Source organism: Hemitrygon akajei, chromosome 15 (assembly GCF_048418815.1).
Source record: "Hemitrygon akajei chromosome 15, sHemAka1.3, whole genome shotgun sequence".
Taxonomy (NCBI): domain Eukaryota; kingdom Metazoa; phylum Chordata; class Chondrichthyes; order Myliobatiformes; family Dasyatidae; genus Hemitrygon; species Hemitrygon akajei.
Window position 1 is genome coordinate 80,188,130 of NC_133138.1, and position 19,267 is coordinate 80,207,396.

Consider the following 19,267-nt stretch of genomic DNA (forward strand, 5'->3'; position numbering starts at 1 on the left):
GGCATTGTAGACCAAACTGCAATTGTTGAATCACCGGTGAATGTTTGTAATACTGGTGTCTAGTGGTGCTGATGCTGCATAGTCCAATGACCATGCTTCCATCCAGACCTTGGGAACTGACTGTATGGATTTTATACATTCTTCCTGTGACCATCTGGTTTTCCCCTGTGTGCCCGTTTCCTCCCACATGTCAAAGATGTGCAAGCTAGTATTTTAGCTGGCCACTATAATTATGCCTGGTCTTAATGAGTGTGTGGAAAAGCAGGGATGGGTCATGAGACTTGACAGGCATGTGATAAAAGAACAGGTTCCTGGGAATTGTGTGAAGGAATGCTATTAATGGGAATATTCTGAGAGCCAGCAAAGACCCGTTGAGTCAAATGCTAGCTATATTATAGGGAAATCAAAGAATGTGAATACAGACAATCGACAGCCACACATCATGTTGGTCAGAATATTAACTTAGAGAATCATTAATATACAGTCATCCATTTTTCCATTAAAACACTTAATGGAGTGAAGATTAATTTGGATATTTGAAGTTCTATGTTCATAGATTAAAACTTCCCAGCACACTGGATACTCTAATAGCAAATTAAAATAATCATAATCCTCTCTTTTCAGATCAGTCAATTGACAGATTAAAGACCTTAACTTCTAATCAGAACTTTAATTTAATTTTAAAAATAGCATCCTTGGGATAAAATAAATTTGACCAAATGAACACTCAAATGGGACATTTTGCATCCACAATGTATGGGAAGTGTGTGTATGTGATTGTGTGCATCTTTGATCTTGTCTCTTTTAGATTTAATTGCTTTTCTTCCCTTTCCTTTGTAGATGCCCCTGATTTTCTATATTTATTCCAGAGGTTATAGACTTTTCGGGAAAGTTGACAGACTAGAAACTTTTTCTTAATTATTATAAGTCAATTAAATATAAAGATCTTAAGGGGCTTGCTACAGTGTTATTTGCCTCCAGGTTAGTAAACTTGACAAGAAAATTATGTTTATGAAGCATTGGCATTCTCTACCTTAGACGACTGTGGATGCTCAGTCATTGAGTATATTCAGAGCAGATGTTGATGGATTTTTGGAAAATCAAAGGATTGTGGTAGAAGGTGTAAAAGATTCATGATAATTTTTTGGAATGGAGAAACAGGACAATAATAGAATATTTCCCTCAGTCATTCTTATTGCTAACATTTTTATGACATGAACTACCAATGTGTCTCATGAAGAAATTCTTTCTCTGTAAAGGTTTATTTTTTATAAGAAGGGAAAAATTGTCATCAAATACATTTGGAATAACTTGCTAACAGATAGTGGGTGGTACAGTGTTGAACCTCAAGCTGAATCTTTCACCTGCATCGAGATGGTTCACCTAAAACGAGCAGCACAATATACGTTAGAGTTCTCGGGTCAATTATGAGTTTATCCTCCAGTTATTTCTCTGTGCATGTCATGTTGATTATGATTGAAGACTGTCATTTCCTATGTCGTATTCTACCATATCCCATATCTTCTTATGTTACAAATGGTTATTGGCACAAAGGATCTATGCTGGATCTAACGGAATTTACTACTGTCCTGTTCTTTCACGGGTTTCTCTGTAACCTGTTCTTTTTAGCATATCCATTAACTACATCTTTCTACATTTCCTGCAACCCCACCACCCACCTACAGTAGGGACAATTTACAGTATTCAATTAACTTACCAAACTACATGTCTTTGGAAGTTGGAGGAAAGCAGCAATAGTCACAGGACAATGTACAGACTCCAACAGACAGCATTTGAGTCCCTGATTCAAACTGGGTCAATGAATCTGTGAGGCAGCAACTCTGTTCACTGCACCACCAACTCACAAAATAATCCACATTTAGAAAGGAGGTGAGATAGCTTCAGGAAAAAAAAAGAGAACAAGCTTCTTACTCTGGTGGAATTAGATTTCTAGTGTTAAAAATTAGTAGCTTTACAGGATAAGCTCTGAGCCATTAGTTTTCTAATAAATATTTTCTGTTGATCAACTCGGGTGTATAGTTTCCGCTTTCTTTGGAATTGTTACGTGCAAAAGTTAAATTTTTGCTCTTGTTTCTCAATTGTTTCTACAGATAAAGACCAACGAGTAAATACAACAAACTTAAAGGCCAATTAGCTTATTATCCTTGTGACAGATCCATCCAATTAATCGATTTAGCTTCCACAGCTCCCCGCCATGTATTATAAATCTACATAATCTTTCCTGGTTTTACATTGTCTGGAGCTATTGCAAAAATTACTCAGCAGAATTAATTTCTCTCAGTATTTTTGCTTAAGAACTTCTTATAACTTTATGATGAAATCAGCTGAAGGAAGGCGGTGTAAATTAAACTTAACTCGCACCCCAACTTATTTTGTGCCGAGTCGTAGGATTGTTCTTGGCAATTTTTTCTACAGAAGTAGTTTTCCGTTGCCGTATTCTGGGCAGTGTCTTTACAAGATAGCTGACCCCAGCCATGATCAATACTTTTCAAAAGATCTCTCATGATTCTGCCTTCTTCTACTACACATAGTGCTTTCCCCTTACATTCCTTCTTCACTTTTCCTGCCTATCCCCTCCCTGCTTCCCCTCACCCACCCCTTAATCTTTCTTCAGATTGGTTTTTCACCTGGTACCTTCCACTCTCCCCCTACCTTCTTTATGGGGCCCCTGCCCCTCCCTCTTCAGTCCTGACGAAGGGTCTTGGCCTGAAACGTTGACTGCTAGTTTCCACGGATGCTGCCCGACCTGCTGAGTTCCTCCAGCGTGTTGTGCGTGTTGATTTGACCCCAGCATCTGCAGTGTACTTAGTGTTTACTCTTCAAAAGATTGTCTGCTTGGCATCAGTGGTCGCATAACCAGGACTTGTGATGTGCACCAGCTGCTCATACGACCATCCGCCACCTACTCCCATGGCTTCATGTGACCCTGATCAGGGGTGGGGGTGGGCTAAGCAAATGCATACCTTGTCAAAGGGTGACCTGCGGACAGCAGAGGGAAGGAGTGTCCTACCCTCCTTTGGTAGAAACGTATCTCCACCCTGCCACCAACCCACCCAATTAACACTTTCCTATTTAATTTCAATCCCTGTTTTGACTTTGCAATCAAATGAAAAGCGAGAGAGCTATGACATTCATTGATTCTGGTTTATTTTGTACCTCAAATACCAGGATCTTAGATTTTGTTTAATTTTCTTGAGCATATTTATCCTGATTCATTGAAAAAGTTGTGGTTTGAAATCTAACATTTTAGAACTCGGTCATTCCAATTTCCTGTGTTGCTCTCCTTCCAGGTTAATAAACTTGAGCGAGAGAAGGTGCAGGAGGGAAAGCGTATACGAGAGCAAGAGCAGCACAAACATACGGCGATGGTCACGGACTTGAAAAGCAAGCTCCATGAGGATAAAATGAAGGAACTCCAGTCTGTTCGAGAGACACTAATAAAACAGCACGATCAGGAACTCGCGCGCATGATCAAAATCAAAGACCAAGAGATTCAACGACTTAAGTCGCTTGTGAATGCGTTGCGAGATGGCAGCAGTGACAAAGTAAGAACAGCGCTGTCTAATGAGGCCCGGGACGAGGCTCGGAAAGCATTTGACTCTGAGCGCCTTAAGCTGTTGCAGGAAATAAGTGAACTGAAGTCAGCCAAGAAGCAGGTGGAGGAGTCGCTGAGCAACATGATTCAGTCAGACAAGATAAAAGCTGGGAACTTGAGGAGCGAGCATCAGTCCCATCAGGAGGCCATTGCTAAAATCAAATGGGAGTCCGAGAAGGATATCCGCAGGCTGGTGAGCACCGTTGCCTTCAGGAGTTTGAATGGCATCAATGTTCCTTCAATTGCTGAATGGATTTGCTTTCTGTTATAATTCTAGAATGTAACCATGACAAATCTTGAGAGTGACGTGACTTTTCATTGTTAAAAATGACAGCGTTTACTAAAAGTTACTTTGCTTAGTTTTTATTAACAGTAAAAACATTATGTTTGCATTATTGGGAATTTTTGGATAGAATACAACTTGCTCGTAAAATGTTGGTATAATCTATTGCCTCTTGTTTGCAGGGTAGAATTTGGATTGTGATTTGCAATTTTTGAATTATGCAACATATTATTGTAGATATATTGAGGTAATGCCATAGTTCACTTCTTCAATGAATGAATATGGTAATCCAAGTTTAGATGATCATTGGAATTTCTCTTCAGTTGTGTTTTTGGTCCCTTGCTTCTGGGATGAGATGAACAAATCAAAAGTAAAGTATTTAATGCTAGCAACAATCTTCAAAGGCATAAGTAACTTCAGCATAACTTAATAATGAATAGCTATAGTAATGGTAACATTCTTGTGATTACTCCCATTGAAATGCAAATACAGAGATTATTGATAAATGCCTTTTTATTTACCAAAAATGAGAAATTAGATTAACTTACCATGGATCCACATAATAATGACAATTGTGTGATTAATACAAACAGGCAAGGAGACTGGTTACATTCCTGTAACCAGCAGTGAAGGATTGTATGGCACAGTTTAAAAACTCCACAACACAAGAACTGACCTGAGCGTTTTCTAATCAAATGCAAGTTTCTCTCATGATTATCATCACACAGTTGGAGGAATTAATATTTTTAAATTAACAATGTTGCCCTAATGAGGCCTATGGAACCTTGATTTTGATGAATTTGACCATCTCTGGCTGTATTGGGCATGCGAGAAATCGCTGAATTAACAATTATGGACAGTTCAAATCTTTGCCACTACTGTATCAATGCATGAATCCCATTGATGTACATTAAGTTCAGTGAGTTCCTCACTCAACAAAATAGAATAATCCAAAAGAAACATTAGCAAAAAACCAAGTGCAAGAGGAACTCTGAAGATAAGTAACCACCTTCAAGTATTTGGATTTAAGTAGTAACTGAAGCCTAATGTTCCTCACGATTTGTATTTAATTGATATGACACAGAGAATTTGCCATTATTTGAATGTGCTGTGCATTTTCTTTCCTTTAGTATTGATGATTTTTGTTTGTTTTCAACTCCAAGCAAACTAATGGAGTGGGAGATCGCACGTTTTCTTTGTTTATTCCTTCTGACTTTCACCATCTTGCAATGATCCAGAAAATACATATGAATTATTTTATGTCACACTTATTGCTTCTTAATAATGAAAGACTGCCCAACAATGAAGGACAAGAATGGATAATGATGTTCCACTATGGAAGAGTCAACCCACTCACACAATGTGCATTTGCGTTTTCCTTTTGAACAGGTGTTAATCTGTTCCATGAACTGTTTTAATCTCATAGGGAGCAACATATACCATGTTTTATTGGCATCGCTCTTAGCAATTGTTTGCCAACCTGGTCTAAAAGTTTTATTAAAGGGGCAAAAAGTTCGTGATTAGTAATGGCATCAAAGGTTGTGGGGAGAAGGCAGGAGAATGGAGTTGAGAGGGATAATAACTCAGGAATGGTATGGTGGAGCAGAATCGACAGGCTGACTGGTCAAAAAATGTTCTAAAAGAAGGCTCATTATAAATGAGTCCTTTCAGAACATCTGTGTATGGCCAATCCCAAACTATTTAGATGACAAAACATTTAAACCCTGGTGTGATAGTAAAGGGTTGGGAGATCCCTGACTCAAACACTTTCCACTAGTGTTGGATTGGATAAGCATTACAATGTGCTAAAACATCCATACACAACAAAAGCAAAATCACTCAGCCTTTATGATCTTAATGCTCAGCTTTCATTTTTAAATGTCAAATAAGATCATAGAAAGATCATGAAAAAGGAGGCCAGTCAGCTCATTTGATTTCAGTTGATAAAGAGATGCCCCTACAAATCCCACATTACAGCACCTTCAAAGCCCTGCTGGTCTTTACGACAAGTATAAATTCAATATATTTCTAAATATGAGTATTGTTTCCGTCGCTAATGCCCTCCTTGATAGTGTTCCAATATTCTACCACCTGTATAATCTTCCTACCTAAATCCATGTAGACTAGATTTTGCCCTCCTAATAAAGCACACACATCCTCCCTGTGTACCCGAAATAAAGCCTGGCATCTGGAGAATTAAGAAGCACAGACCCAACTGCAATGTCCATAAAGACAGGAAATTCTGCAGGTGCTGGAAATCCAAAACTACACACACAAAATGCTGGAGAAATTCAGCAGGTCATGAAATGGTAAGTGATGAAATGGTCTTTTCTCTCTAAAACTGTTGCTCCGCTAAAACCCTGTGCCATTTTGCATCAGACAAGTGAGAGTTTCTAGGATATAACCATAAAATGAAAGGGAACAGGAGGTGGCCACCATCTCATCATGTCTATGTGGTGTCTTTGAAACAATTCAATTAGTCTCCCTTCCCCGCTCTTTCCCCAAGGACCTACAAATGTTTCTTTTTTCTTTAAACTTCGGATTTAATTCCCTATAGAAAGTTATTATTGAATCTACGTACTTCTACTAGCCTTTCAAGTCATGCATTGTTACAAACGACTGACTTGAAACAAAAATCTCCTCATCTCCCCTCTGAGTTTTTCACCAATTACCTTAAATCTGTGCCCTCGTGTTGCTGACCCTTTTGGCTGTGAAGATGGTTTGTCCCTTGTAGATCCCTTTATTAAATTTTCTTTAGCCTTTCTTGCATTAAGGAAAGAATCCCTAGCTTTTAAGATCATAAGACATAGGAGCAGAATTAGGCCATTTGGCCCATTGAGTTTGCTTCACGATTCCCTTATGGCTGCTTTACGAATTGGGTCTTGAAAGAGACTCTTAGATGGGTACATGGAGCTTAGGAAAAGAGGGCTATGTGGTAGGGAAATTCTAGGCAGTTTCTAGAATAGGTTGCATGGTCAGCACAGCATTCTGGGCTGAAGGGCCAGTAACATGCTGTAGATAACTATGTCTGTGTCAGGCAGCTTCTGTGGAAATGAATTAACAGTTGAGGTTTCAGACTGAGACCGTTCTTCAGGATGGGAAAGGAAGCAGGAGGACACCAGAATAAAATGAGAGGGGAAGGAAGATAGCTAGAAGGTAACAGATGAAGCCAGGTGGTAAAAGAGTTAAAAGGCTAGAGAGGAAAGAATCTGATAGGAGAGGAGAGTAGACCATAGAAGAAAAGGCCCTTCTCCCACCATCCGCTCTCTTCCCGCCATCCGCTCTCTTCCCTATCCGCTCTCTTCCCCATCCGCTCTCTTACCCCCATCCGCTCTCTTACCCCATCCGCTCTCTTACCCCATCCGCTCTCTTCCCCCATCCGCTCTCTTCCCCCCATCCGCTCCCTTCACCCATCCGCTCTCTTCCCCCATCCGCTCTCTTCCCCCCATCCGCTCCCTTCTCCCATCCGCTCTCCTACCATCTGCTCTCTTCCCCCCATCCGCTTTCTTCCCCCATCCGCTCTCTTCCCCATCCGCTCTCTTCCCCATCCGCTCTCTTCCCCCCATCCGCTCTCTTCCCCCATCCGCTCTCTTCCCCATCTGCTCTCTTCCCCCCATCCGCTCTCTTCCCCATCCGCTCTCTTCCCCATCCGCTCTCTTCCCCCATCCGCTCTCTTCCCCATCCGCTCTCTTCCCCCCATCCGCTCCCTTCTCCCATCCGCTCTCTTCCCCATCCGCTCTCTTCCCCATCCGCTCTCTTCCCCCATCCGCTCTCTTCCCCATCCGCTCTCTTCCCCCATCCGCTCTCTTCCCCATCCGCTCTCTTCCCCCATCCGCTCTCTTCCCTCATCCGCTCTCTTCCCCCCATCCGCTCTCTTCCCCCCCATCCGCTCTCTTCCCCCCCATCCGCTCTCTTCCCCACCATCCGCTCTCTTCTCCCATCCGCTCTCTTCCCCATCCGCTCTCTTCCCCCCATCCGCTCTCTTCCCCATCCGCTCTCTTCCCCATCCGCTCTCTTCCCCATCCGCTCTCTTCCCCATCCGCTCTCTTCCCCATCCGCTCTCTTCCCCCATCCGCTCCCTTCTCCCATCCGCTCCCTTCCCCCATCCGCTCTCTTCCCCCATCCGCTCTCTTCCCCCATCCGCTCTTCTCCCCCATCCGCTCTCTTCCCCATCCGCACTCTTCCCCATCCGCACTCTTCCCCATCCGCTCTCTTCCCCCATCCGCTCTCTTCCCCCATCCGCTCTCTTCCCTCCATCCGCTCTCTTCCCCATCCGCTCTCTTCCCCCATCCGCTCTCTTCTCCCCATCCGCTCTCTTCCCCATCCGCTGTCTTACCCCCATCTGCTCTCTTACCCCCATCCGCTCTCTTCCCCATCCGCTCTCTTCCCCCCATCCGCTCTCTTCCCCCATCCGCTCTCTTCCCCCCATCCGCTCTCTTCCCCATCCGCTCTCTTCCCCATCCGCTCACTTTCCCCCATCCGCTCTCTTCCCCATCCGCTCTCTTCCCCATCCGCTCTCTTCCCCATCCGCTCTCTTCCCCATCCGCTCTCTTCCCCATCCGCTCTCTTCCCCCCATCTGCTCTCTTCCCCCCATCCGCTCTCTTCCCCATCCGCTCTCTTCCCCATCCGCTCTCTTCCCCATCCGCTCTCTTTCCCCCATCCGCACTCTTGCTCCATCCGCTCTCTTCCCCATCCGCTCTCTTCCCCCATCCGCTCTCTTCCCCCATCCGCTCTCTTCCCCCCATCCGCTCTCTTCCCCCCATCCGCTCTCTTCCCCATCCGCTCACTTTCCCCCATCCGCTCTCTTCCCCATCCGCTCTCTTCCCCATCCGCTCTCTTCCCCATCCGCTCTCTTCCCCATCCGCTCTCTTCCCCCCATCTGCTCTCTTCCCCATCCGCTCTCTTCCCCCCATCCGCTCTCTTCCCCCCATCTGCTCTCTTCCCCATCCGCTCTCTTTCCCATCCGCTCTCTTCCCCCCAATCCGCTCTCTCCCCCCCCAATCCGCTCTCTCCTCCCCCCCGATCCGTTCTCCTCCCCTGATCCACTCTCCCCTCCCCCAAACCACTCTCCTCTGCTATCGGATTCCTTCCTTTCCAGCCCTTTAACTTTCCTAACCACCTGGTTTCACCTATCACCTTCTAGCTATCCTCCCCCACTGCCCCCCAACCTTTCTATTGTGGCATCTTCACCCGTCCTTTCCAATCCTGAAGAATGGTCTCAGCCTGAACCATTAACTGTTCATTGATGCTGCCTGAACTGCTGAGTTCCTCTAGCATTTGTGTGTGTTGTAATACCCATAAGTAGTCTTTGACCAAGTCCGTTGTTGCTTCCACTCCGTTGTCTTACTAATATTGAGCTGTAGATGATTCAGCTTGCACCATTTGACAAAGTCCTCCACCAGGGCCCTATATTCATCCTCCTGTCCTCCTTTTATACACCCAACTATTGTTGAATCATCAGAGAATCTCTGCAGATGACAGTGTTGTATCTAAAGTCCAAGGTTTACAGGATCAACAGGAATGTAATATAAGCCAGTTATGTTCTCTCCTATAAATATCTTCAACAAGAATTGTACCACAAATAATTCAGAATAAACAAAGTCTTAGAATTGATAAGACAAGAAGAAGTAGACACAGGAATTGACCATCCATTTCCTTGTGCGGACTACCATTCATCAAGTCTGTAGCTGACCCTCTATCTCAACTCCATTGTCCAGTGCGATCCCAATGTCCCTTGATTCTCCTAACATCTGGAAATCTATCAGTCTTTATTTTGAATGAATGTATTGACTGAATCTGAGTGAAATCCTCTATGCATCTACCCTGTAAGAATGTTGTAAGTTTTGTTGGGATTACATCCCATTCTTCTAAACTCTAGACATTACATACCTTGTCTAATGAACATGTCCTGAAGTGGCAAACCTTCCACCCAAGGAACCTGCCTACACCCCTTATATGACAAATAGAGTATATCTGGTTTGAGGGAGAGTAAACCTGTACACTTCTGTGTTGTCTTAACAAGACCCTATATTATTGCAGTAAGTCATCTTTTATTCCTTTAATCCAGTTCTCTCAGAAAGAAATTTAGCATAACATATGTCTTACAAATTGTTTGCTGCACTCAATTTGCTTTCAGTGAATTGGTGTATAACACCAACAGTGAGGAAGCTCCAAATATCAGAACTTTCAAATATCACACCATTTAATAACGCACCTTCACTGTGTGCATTTAAGTGAATAATTTCATATATTCTATGTCACACTCGATCTGCCATGTTCTTGCCCATTCCCTTGGCTTGTCTGTAAGTCCTTCAGAGTTTCCTTAATCCTCTTCTTGCAGTCCGCCTGAGTTACGATTCATCAACAAGCTTTGAAAACTAACTTTTGTCCCTGCAGCTAAAATATCATTGTAGATAGTAAATAGTTGAAGTCCAAGCACTGATAGCTGTGGTACCCCACTAGTTACAGTCTACCAACTTGAGATTATTGGGATGTTAGTGCAGAAATTGTGGGGGCCCTGACAGAGAAGTTTAAAATGTACTTAGCCATAGTTGAGGTGTTACAGGGCAGAAAAATAGCTCATGTTGTTCTGTTGTTCAAGAAAGGCTCTAAGAATAAGATGGGAAAATAAAGACCTGACGTCAGTCGTAGGTAAATTATTGGAAGATATTCTAAGGAATAAGATATATAAGTATTTGGTTAGACAGTGCCCGATTAGAAAAAGTCTGCAAGGCTTTGTGTGAGAGAAGTCATGTCTAGCCTTTCTTAGAGTTTTACAAAGAAGTTACAAAGAAGATTGCAGAAGGAAGGGTCATGGGTGTTGTCTACATGGACTTTAGCAAGGCCTTTTGACCAAGTCCAACATGAGAGGCTATTCCAGAAGGTTAAGTTGCTTCATATTCAGGATGAGGTAGCCAGTTGGACTTAGCAGGAGAAGCCGGAGAGTGGTAGTAGATACATAGTGGTCTCCCTGGCTGGAGGCCTATGACTAGTGAAGTGCTGCAGGGATTGGTGCTGGGTCCATTGTTTATTGTCTATATCAATGATTTGGGTAATGTGGTAAACTGGAAAAGCAAATTTGCAGACAACATCAAGAATGGAAGTAGAGTGGACAGTGAGAAAGATGATCAAAGTTCATAGAATGATCTTGACCAGATGGGAGAATGGGCTGAAAACTGGCAGATAGAACTTAATTCAGACAAGTGTGAGGTATGGCACTTTGGAAGGAATAACCAGGATAAGACTTGCACAATGAATGGTAGGGTTCTGAGGTATGTATTGGAAAAAATAGATCTGGGAATAGCAGATCAATAATTCCTTGTAAGTGAAATCACAGGTAGATAGGATTGTAAAGAGAATTTTTGTCACACTGGTCATAAATTAAGGCATTGATTAAAGGAGTTGGGATGTTGAAGTTGTCAAAGACATTGCTGAGGCCAAATTTAGAGGATTATGTGCAGTTCTATTCACCTTCCTACAGGAAAAAAAACATCAATAAGCTTGAAACAATGCAGAAAAAGTTTACAACATTGTCAGAACTTGAGAACTTGCTTGTAAACATTTTCTGCTCTCTTTTCAGCTTATTGGACTTAATTGTAGGGATAGACTGAATAAGTTAGGACTTTATTCCTTGGAGTGCAGGAAAATAAGGGGAGATCTTACAGAGGAGTGCAAAATTATGAGAGGGTACAGGTAGGGTGAATGCATGCAGGCATTTTCCACTGAGGTTATTTGAATACAGAAATAAAGGTTATAGGTTTAGGTTGAAAGGTGAAATATTTTATGGGGAATTTGAGTTGAAACTTCACTCAGAGTGTTTTGTGAGTGTGGAACGAGCTGCTAGTAGAAGTAATAGATATGATGGGTCTCCCTTTTCATGAAGGAGGGTTGTTTTGTGATAATAGCAAATCATCATCCATGTATTTAATATAGTTTATAATCTGTTGTAAGTCACCTATCGCACCTTGCCCTGAAAAGTCCCCATGACTGTAAAGCCCCATGTGCACAGGGTCCAAACTCGAGAAGATCAGAATGTGCTAGACATTAGCAAAAAGCTAATGATCCAACTTATTAAATCCTTAATGTTCCACCACCCAATCTGATCCTAGTGACAGAACAAAGCAATCTGCATGCCAAAGAGCAAATTGGCCTTTCTTTGTAAATAGACATGCAACAATCCAAATGTAGGTCCTGCAGAGTTTTATCACGATACCACAAATATGCTTACGCACTCTATTAAAATTAATTATTTAAAATAGCAGCGGAATAAAATGTGAAACAACTGTGAAGTTGGATGAGTTCAGTTCTTTAGTCAAGAAATCTCAGCAGAAAGATGGATTGCTTGAGATTGCAATAAATTACAAATACAGAGTGACACTAGATCAGTGGTTAGAAGAAAATCTTCACTCTCCCTAGATTTTTAATTCCTTTCTCTTTTAATTTGTGTTTCAAGATGGATGAGATTAAAGCTAAAGATCGAACAATCTTTTCACTGGAGAAGGAGCTGGAGGTGCAAACTGGTTATACACAGAAGCTTCAGCTCCAGAAGGAAGCTCTGGATGAGCAACTCTTCTTGGTGAAGGAGGCAGAGTGCAACTTGGGCATGAGCAGTCCTAAACGGGAAGTTCCAGGCAGTGCACGGGATAACTCTGATCACCCTGGCAGTCCGGTAAACACTTCTTGAACTTGTGGCCTTTGAGTAAAATCAATTTTTTTTAATGCCCTTTCAAGTGATCTTACTGTAGTTGCTATGAAAGTATTTGAAGCAATCATTTTTGCTTATATGCACCAAATCAGAATCGGGTTTATTTTCAAAACTCAAAGTTCACAGTAAAAATTATTATCAGAGTACATATATGTCACCACATACAACCCTGAGATTGCTTTTCCGGCAAATAGACTTAGCAAATTTATAGAGCAGTAACTGTAAACAGGACCAGTAAACAACAAACTGCAAACACAAGTATAAATAAATAGTAATAAATAATGGGAGCATGAAATAACAAGATAAAGAGAACTTAAATTGAGACCATAGGCTGTGGAAACACAGGAAATAGAATGAGTGTAGTTATCCCCTTTTGTTTAAGAGCCTGATAAGTAACTGTTCTTGAACCTGGTGATGTGAGTCCCAGGCAGCTGTACCTTCTGCCTGATGGCAGCATCAGGAACAAAGCCTAGCCTGGGTGGTGAAAATCTTTGATGTTGGATGCTGCTTTTCTACAGCAACATTTCACGTAGATGCTCTCAAAGGTTTAACCCGTGATGTATTGTGTCAAATCTATTATCTTTTGTAGGACTTTCCACTCAAAGGTATTGGTGATCCCATACCAGGCTGTGATGCAGCCAGTCAATACACTTTCCACCACACATCTATAGAAGTTTGCCAAGGATGCTAAATCTCTAGAGACTCCAGAACAAGTAGAGGCATTGTTGTGCTTTCTTTGCAATTATATTTATATGAAGTGTCCAAGACAGGTCCTCTGAGATAGTGTTAACTAGGAATTTTAAGTTGCTGACCCTCTCCACCTCTGATCCTCCAATGACTACTGGCTCATGGACCTCTGGTTTCTCTCTCCTGAAGTCTACTATCAGCTTTCTTGCCATTGATTGAGAGGTTGTGGTTATTACACCTCTAAACCAAATTTTCAGTCTCCCTCCTGTATGCTGATTCATCATCACCTTTGATACAACCCACAACAGTGGTGTCATCAGCAACCTTGTATATGGTGCTGGAGCTGTACTTGGCCACATAGTCATAGATGTAAAGTGAGTAGAGCAGGGGCTGAGTATGCATCCCTACAGTGCCCCTGTGCTGATGAAGATGTTTTTGCCAATCCAAGCTGACTGGGGTCTACAAATGAGGAAATCCAGGATCCAATTACAAAGGAGGTATTGAGGCCCAGGTCTTGGAGTTTACTGATTTAGTTTTGAGGGGATGATAATGCTAAATGTCAAGCTGTAATCGATAAAGAGCATCCTGATATATGCATATTTCGAGAACTTTGTGGCAGCACTACAGCACGAAACATAAAATTTCTACAAGTTACAATATAAATAGTGAAAAAGGGGAATAGCAAGTAGTATTCATGGGTATTTTTTAGTTAACAAAATTCTATAAACTGCAACTGACATATTTTTAACCACAGCATTAGGCAGAGGAAATGTTGATGGGATATTGTAGAATTCCTTTCATTGTGAAAATTGAAACAAAGCTCTAACATTCACCAGTTGAATCTTTTGTTTACTGTCTCACTGGACTTCCTCAGTACCACACTGGAATGTTAGGGGAATTTCTATGCTCTAATTGTAGAATAGCAGGAATCAGGTCCTCAAAAATGTGAAAGATATGTGTAAATAGTGTAATGTAAACACAAAAGAAAATATGTTAAACAGATTTTCAACTGCCAAGTATTAGATTAGTTCATTTGTTAACATTGTTATATCTGAATCAGTAGGACAGAGCTTTCATTGGCTGTCTGTCTGGGAACACGCTGTTTCTGCCAGTGTTATCTGGACACAGTCAACCAATTAGCAGCCCTTTGCCCTTGTACATGATATGTTGTGCGTGGTCTAATAGGTTTGGAAACAATACAGCAGATGATCTTCTCCAAAATTTTCAGGGTAAAATTCCATGTAGACCTGATCACTCTATATATGCCTATAGTTCACTAGATTAGGGAGAGAATGATGCATTTGAAATATTGCAGAATATCGGTAGCTGGAGTTGGCAACTTGGAAATTTGATTGACTGCCGACCTTGGCAAAATATTTGCAAATGTTTCAGCTCCAGTCGAGACGCCATCATCGGTGTACAGCTGAGGGCATTGTTTCCTCAGAATGCAGGCTTATATACTCCCCAGGGCCCAAATGGTTATTGATAAAGCTTCATGACCTGGTTGGCTGGTTCAAAATAATTGAACAATTTAGCATTTCAAAACGGCTAAACTGTTCAGTGATCTGAACCATTCAGCAAGATCACGATGCCTTATCAATATCCAATCGGACCCCAGAGGAGTATATAAGCCAGCGTTCTGAGCAGACGACACCCTCAGCTGTACACCGATGATGGCTTCTTGATTGGAGCTGAAACATCTGCAAACACTTTGCCAAGCTTGCTGATCAACCAGACTTCCAGAGTGGTGTATTTTAGCTGCAACGTGTAAGTTTCCTTTTTCACTATTATATTCTCTTCATTACTAACACAGTGAAAAGAGCTCTGTTAGTTGACTTGACCAACACACAAGTCTTAAATAGCATCTGCAAAAGCTGTCTGGGGAGAGCTTATTTATTTGCTTTTCTTCATGCGTATGCTAGCTGCCACATTGGCATGCATGAAATAGTAATGTAAATGTAACCCTCTTACACAGGCTCATAATGAGTTAGCTATTACAGTGAGTACAAACTAACAGCAACATAACTCCACAATGCATGGAGAATAATGATGGAAAGGCCACTTCCAATAAATAAACACACCTGGGGTAAATATGTTTCAGGTAAACACAGACATAAAAGTTTGAATGTCCCTTTAAGGGGAAATGAGGCCATCATTTGATTGAACACTGATACACCATGCAAATTTACCATTCTCTAGGAAGCAATAGTTTAACTCACAGCTGTGTAAACTTAGATTGAAATTGCATTGACAAAATATTTTAGATTATAACAAACAAAATAAAGAAGAAGGGCCCATTAGATATTTATTTATTTTAAGTGTGCACATAACTGTTGGAGCTTATTGTTGCATAGTCAATCCAGATGGCTTCACTTCATTTACTCATGGTACCAAACACAGTTCAAGTGAAACATACTTAAATGTCTGTGCAACATCCAAAGACAAGGCACTGAACTTTCCCCAAGGTCATGTGATAACTAGCTAATTAAAAGTTATCTGTACATCCTCTGTGAAATCATTTGTCTTCATGAGGATTTTCCCACAGCAGTGCCTGTCTTTCCAAGTGAGTTCATGTTCTGCTATGTTTGTTGTCCATTTCCATTTTCCTTCTTTCTCCTCCTTCCTCCAAAGCTCCTGCGCTCTCCCCAGAAAATCCCTCTAGAATGTTCCAGGGCATCATGTTGCCTAAAATGTTAACATGGCAAATCCTTTTGGCTCATACAACAAACCTAACTTCATCAACTGAATTATTATTTTAAATAGCAAAAAAACCTGATTATATAATGTAATTTAAAAGACATTGCATTTTGAGAAAATCTATGGAAAATAAGATGCCCAACAGCATATCTGTATTAATAAAGTATGGCCTTAAACTTGGGTATGACATAGAGAATCAGGATGATTCCTACAGATGTGAAAGGTAACATACTCTGCCATCAATAATTAATGTGAACCAAAGTGTACATTTACATTTTTTATCAGTTTCCCTCATATAGGACTTGTAAAAAAAAATCAACTACCAATTTTATTTCTTTATCCCTCTTGAAACAAATATCGCTTTGGATGAGCAATTGAGCAAACCAAAATCTAATCAATGAACCTCTGGAATATATGAAGAAATGTCAATAATCTACAATGTAAGGCTGATTAGCTCTTTCCACAGTCTGATAATCTTTGTTTAGATCTCCCTTAAATATGTGTAGAGAATTTATTACATTCCATTCAGAAAAGTAATCTTTGCTACACCAATGTTTACATTTCCTGAATTATTCCTTTTGTAAGCTCTTTCTCTTTCACTGCTTAGAACAAACTTATCAGCTTATAATAAAGATTCCATATTGAGTTTACCAATGTACCACTTATTCACTAATTGCATCATTTATTTAAATATCAGTGTTGGTAAGAAAATAAGAGAACAAATGATATCACCTGACCTGAACGTGCCCAGCAACTTCCATTCCTTTTTACAATTCCCGTATCTGTAGCATTTTTCCTGTTCTGAAATGAACACCTGTTTTCATTTTCTGATCACTTTCTGTTTCAACCTGCTGTTCGTGTGTTCAATGAGTGGAGAGAGCAGCTAGCGGGCATCAGTATCCAGGATCGGTCCGATCAGCATGCACGGAACTTGCATTCTTTACACACAGTTAATTTCATTCTTTCACCCAGGATTTGCGGAGGAACCAACGCAAGATTGCAGACCTTAACTCAACAATTCGAAAACTTGAAGATAGAAACACACTGCTGGTAGATGAAAGAAATGAACTGGTAAGTTAATTATGTCTAAAGCTCAATAATGTATTTATGAATTCACGCTGTTATCTTCCTCCAGCAGTTAATCTACCCGTAAAATTATTTTTTAAGCTTCAGCAAACTGTCATTCTGGAGGAGAGAGAGCCCCAGGATGATGCCATCTGTGAACATTGTAAGATGGAGTGCATTCTGATAACTAGCAAACCATCCAAACTCATTATCCTCATTGTAGAGAGTATGCTGTTTGTTTTTGTGTGCTTCCAGGTACAATCTACTTGGAGCAAGTGGTCAACTCTGCCCCTAAGTGACAATGGCCCGCCGTTAGGTTCTGTGTCCATGCTCACCAGCCAATATTCAGTTATTTTCTGCATCACAAGAGATGTAGCACCAACCAAGAGTTGCACAACTATTGAAAGCATAAGGTGCAATGAGTTTTGCCAAAGTGAAGGATGACCACCCCACAAGTTGTTGTCTTGCCGAAGGTTCTCAGCCCGAAATGTCAACTATACTCTTTTCCATAGATGCTGCCTGGCCTGCTGAGATCCCCGATCTCAGCCTGTGTTACAGGTTGTTATTGGGTTGGAAATGGTCTGATAACATAATTCCCTAAATGCCCGTCGAATATAGCAAGAAGTACTCAGTTAAAACAAACAGGAAGGTACCAGTGACAGTATGAAATTACATGTTTGGATCTCGGTCTATTCAAGGTTGTTGGGAGTAGATGCAAATACAGAATTTATAGTCATGAAACCTGTGGTTTTATTGAATGTCAGAGCATGATCATAGGGTGAATTGGTGTGGTCTGGTTCCTACTTCAGAAATACATACGTTCATATCATTTCCAAAAAATGTTTTTAAGTGGATTCCATTCAATTTTTGTTCTTGTCTGCTGTTCTTACTGTCTCACTAACATAAGCCCACCTCATTTAATCTCAGTTAATTTTCACACAAAGATTCCCTGGCAGGAAGCTATATAATTTTGCCTCTAGTTCTTTGGTTTGAGTCAGCAGATTCCACTATGAAGCTGAGATTTAGCTTTTACCTTGCAAAAAATATGATGAATTTGATGTACAGAGTTAGATTATTTTGAATCAGTGGTTGAAACAAAAGACCTGAAATTTATTGTGCACATTTCCAGGACACAGTACATAAGGAGAAGAAGCTCTTGATACAACTTTAGAAAACATTGGTTGGGCCACATCTGTGTAATAGGGTATCAGTTTACTCGCCACATTTAAGATGGATGTGACTGAACTGAAGATGGTGCAGAAGAAGTTCATCAGGATATTACCTTGGATGGAATATTTCATTTATGAGGAGATATTGAACAGACTGGGCTTGCTTACCTTCAAGCAAAGGGTCCAAAAGAAGTGAAAACATTATGAGAAGAGTAGATAGGGTAAATATTAAGAAACCATTCCCAATGGTAAAAGTATGTAAGACCAGAGGGCACGGGTTTATGAAGAGAATTTGAGAAGATATGAGGAATTTTATTTTTCAGTCAAAGGAAGTTTGGAATCTGAAATGTGGTTGAAGCAGACAGGCACAATATTTCAGTAAAAATATAAGTACTTGAATTGCCAAGGTATAGAATGCCACGGACGAAGGGCTGGTAAATGGCATTATATAAGATATTTAGTGGTTTATGTGAACAGGATGGATGGAAGGTTTTAATTCTTTGCTGTATTATTTGATGAATATGCTGTATTGTTCTACGAGGATGTTGGCATAGAAGACGTACAGGTTATCACCATGGGAAGAAATAGGCAAAATTCTGGATCTGATTAACATGGAACTACCTTTTACGGGATTTCTCCTGTCATTTTGGCCAGCATCTTGTTTGTTTTAGGTGGAGCTTGTACAAATTACCCACCCAGAGAAGTGGTGACTGTGATCCTAATCTGGATCAAGTTAGTTGTTTTAATTTTTGTGTGTGATTACACAAGCAGTGTGTCTGACCATTTGATAGCATTCAACTTGGACTTTGTGTTATTACACATTGGTTCTTCTGTGAATGAGCGGCATCAGTCCTGATTCAGATAGTTGAAAATATCACCCCAAGTGTATTTTGAGCCAGAAATTAATTCTATTATTCATATCATTTGACTGTTTTGAACTCCAAAATAGAGTCCCAGGATTACGAACGTTTTGTACTAAGAAGTCCAGTGTTGACTATCCTCTGGTGACTGAGGGACAACCTCATTGAAACCTACCTGGGCAGAG

At 41.1% G+C, this 19,267-nt stretch overlaps 1 protein-coding gene across 3 annotated transcripts in view; it reads left to right on the forward strand.

Annotated features, from left to right (window-relative positions):
• The window catches only part of jakmip2 (janus kinase and microtubule interacting protein 2), a 261,397-nt gene that overhangs the window by 157,657 nt on the left and 84,473 nt on the right, over window positions 1-19,267 (forward strand). For 2 of the 3 annotated variants that reach the window (XM_073067853.1, XM_073067854.1), the window contains exons 4-6: window positions 3,312-3,809; window positions 12,353-12,568; window positions 16,961-17,059. In XM_073067853.1, the coding sequence (XP_072923954.1) occupies window positions 3,312-3,809; window positions 12,353-12,568; window positions 16,961-17,059 (813 nt within the window). The remainder of the gene's footprint in view (window positions 1-3,311; window positions 3,810-12,352; window positions 12,569-16,960; window positions 17,060-19,267) is intronic. The other variant, XM_073067855.1, reaches the window with a different exon arrangement.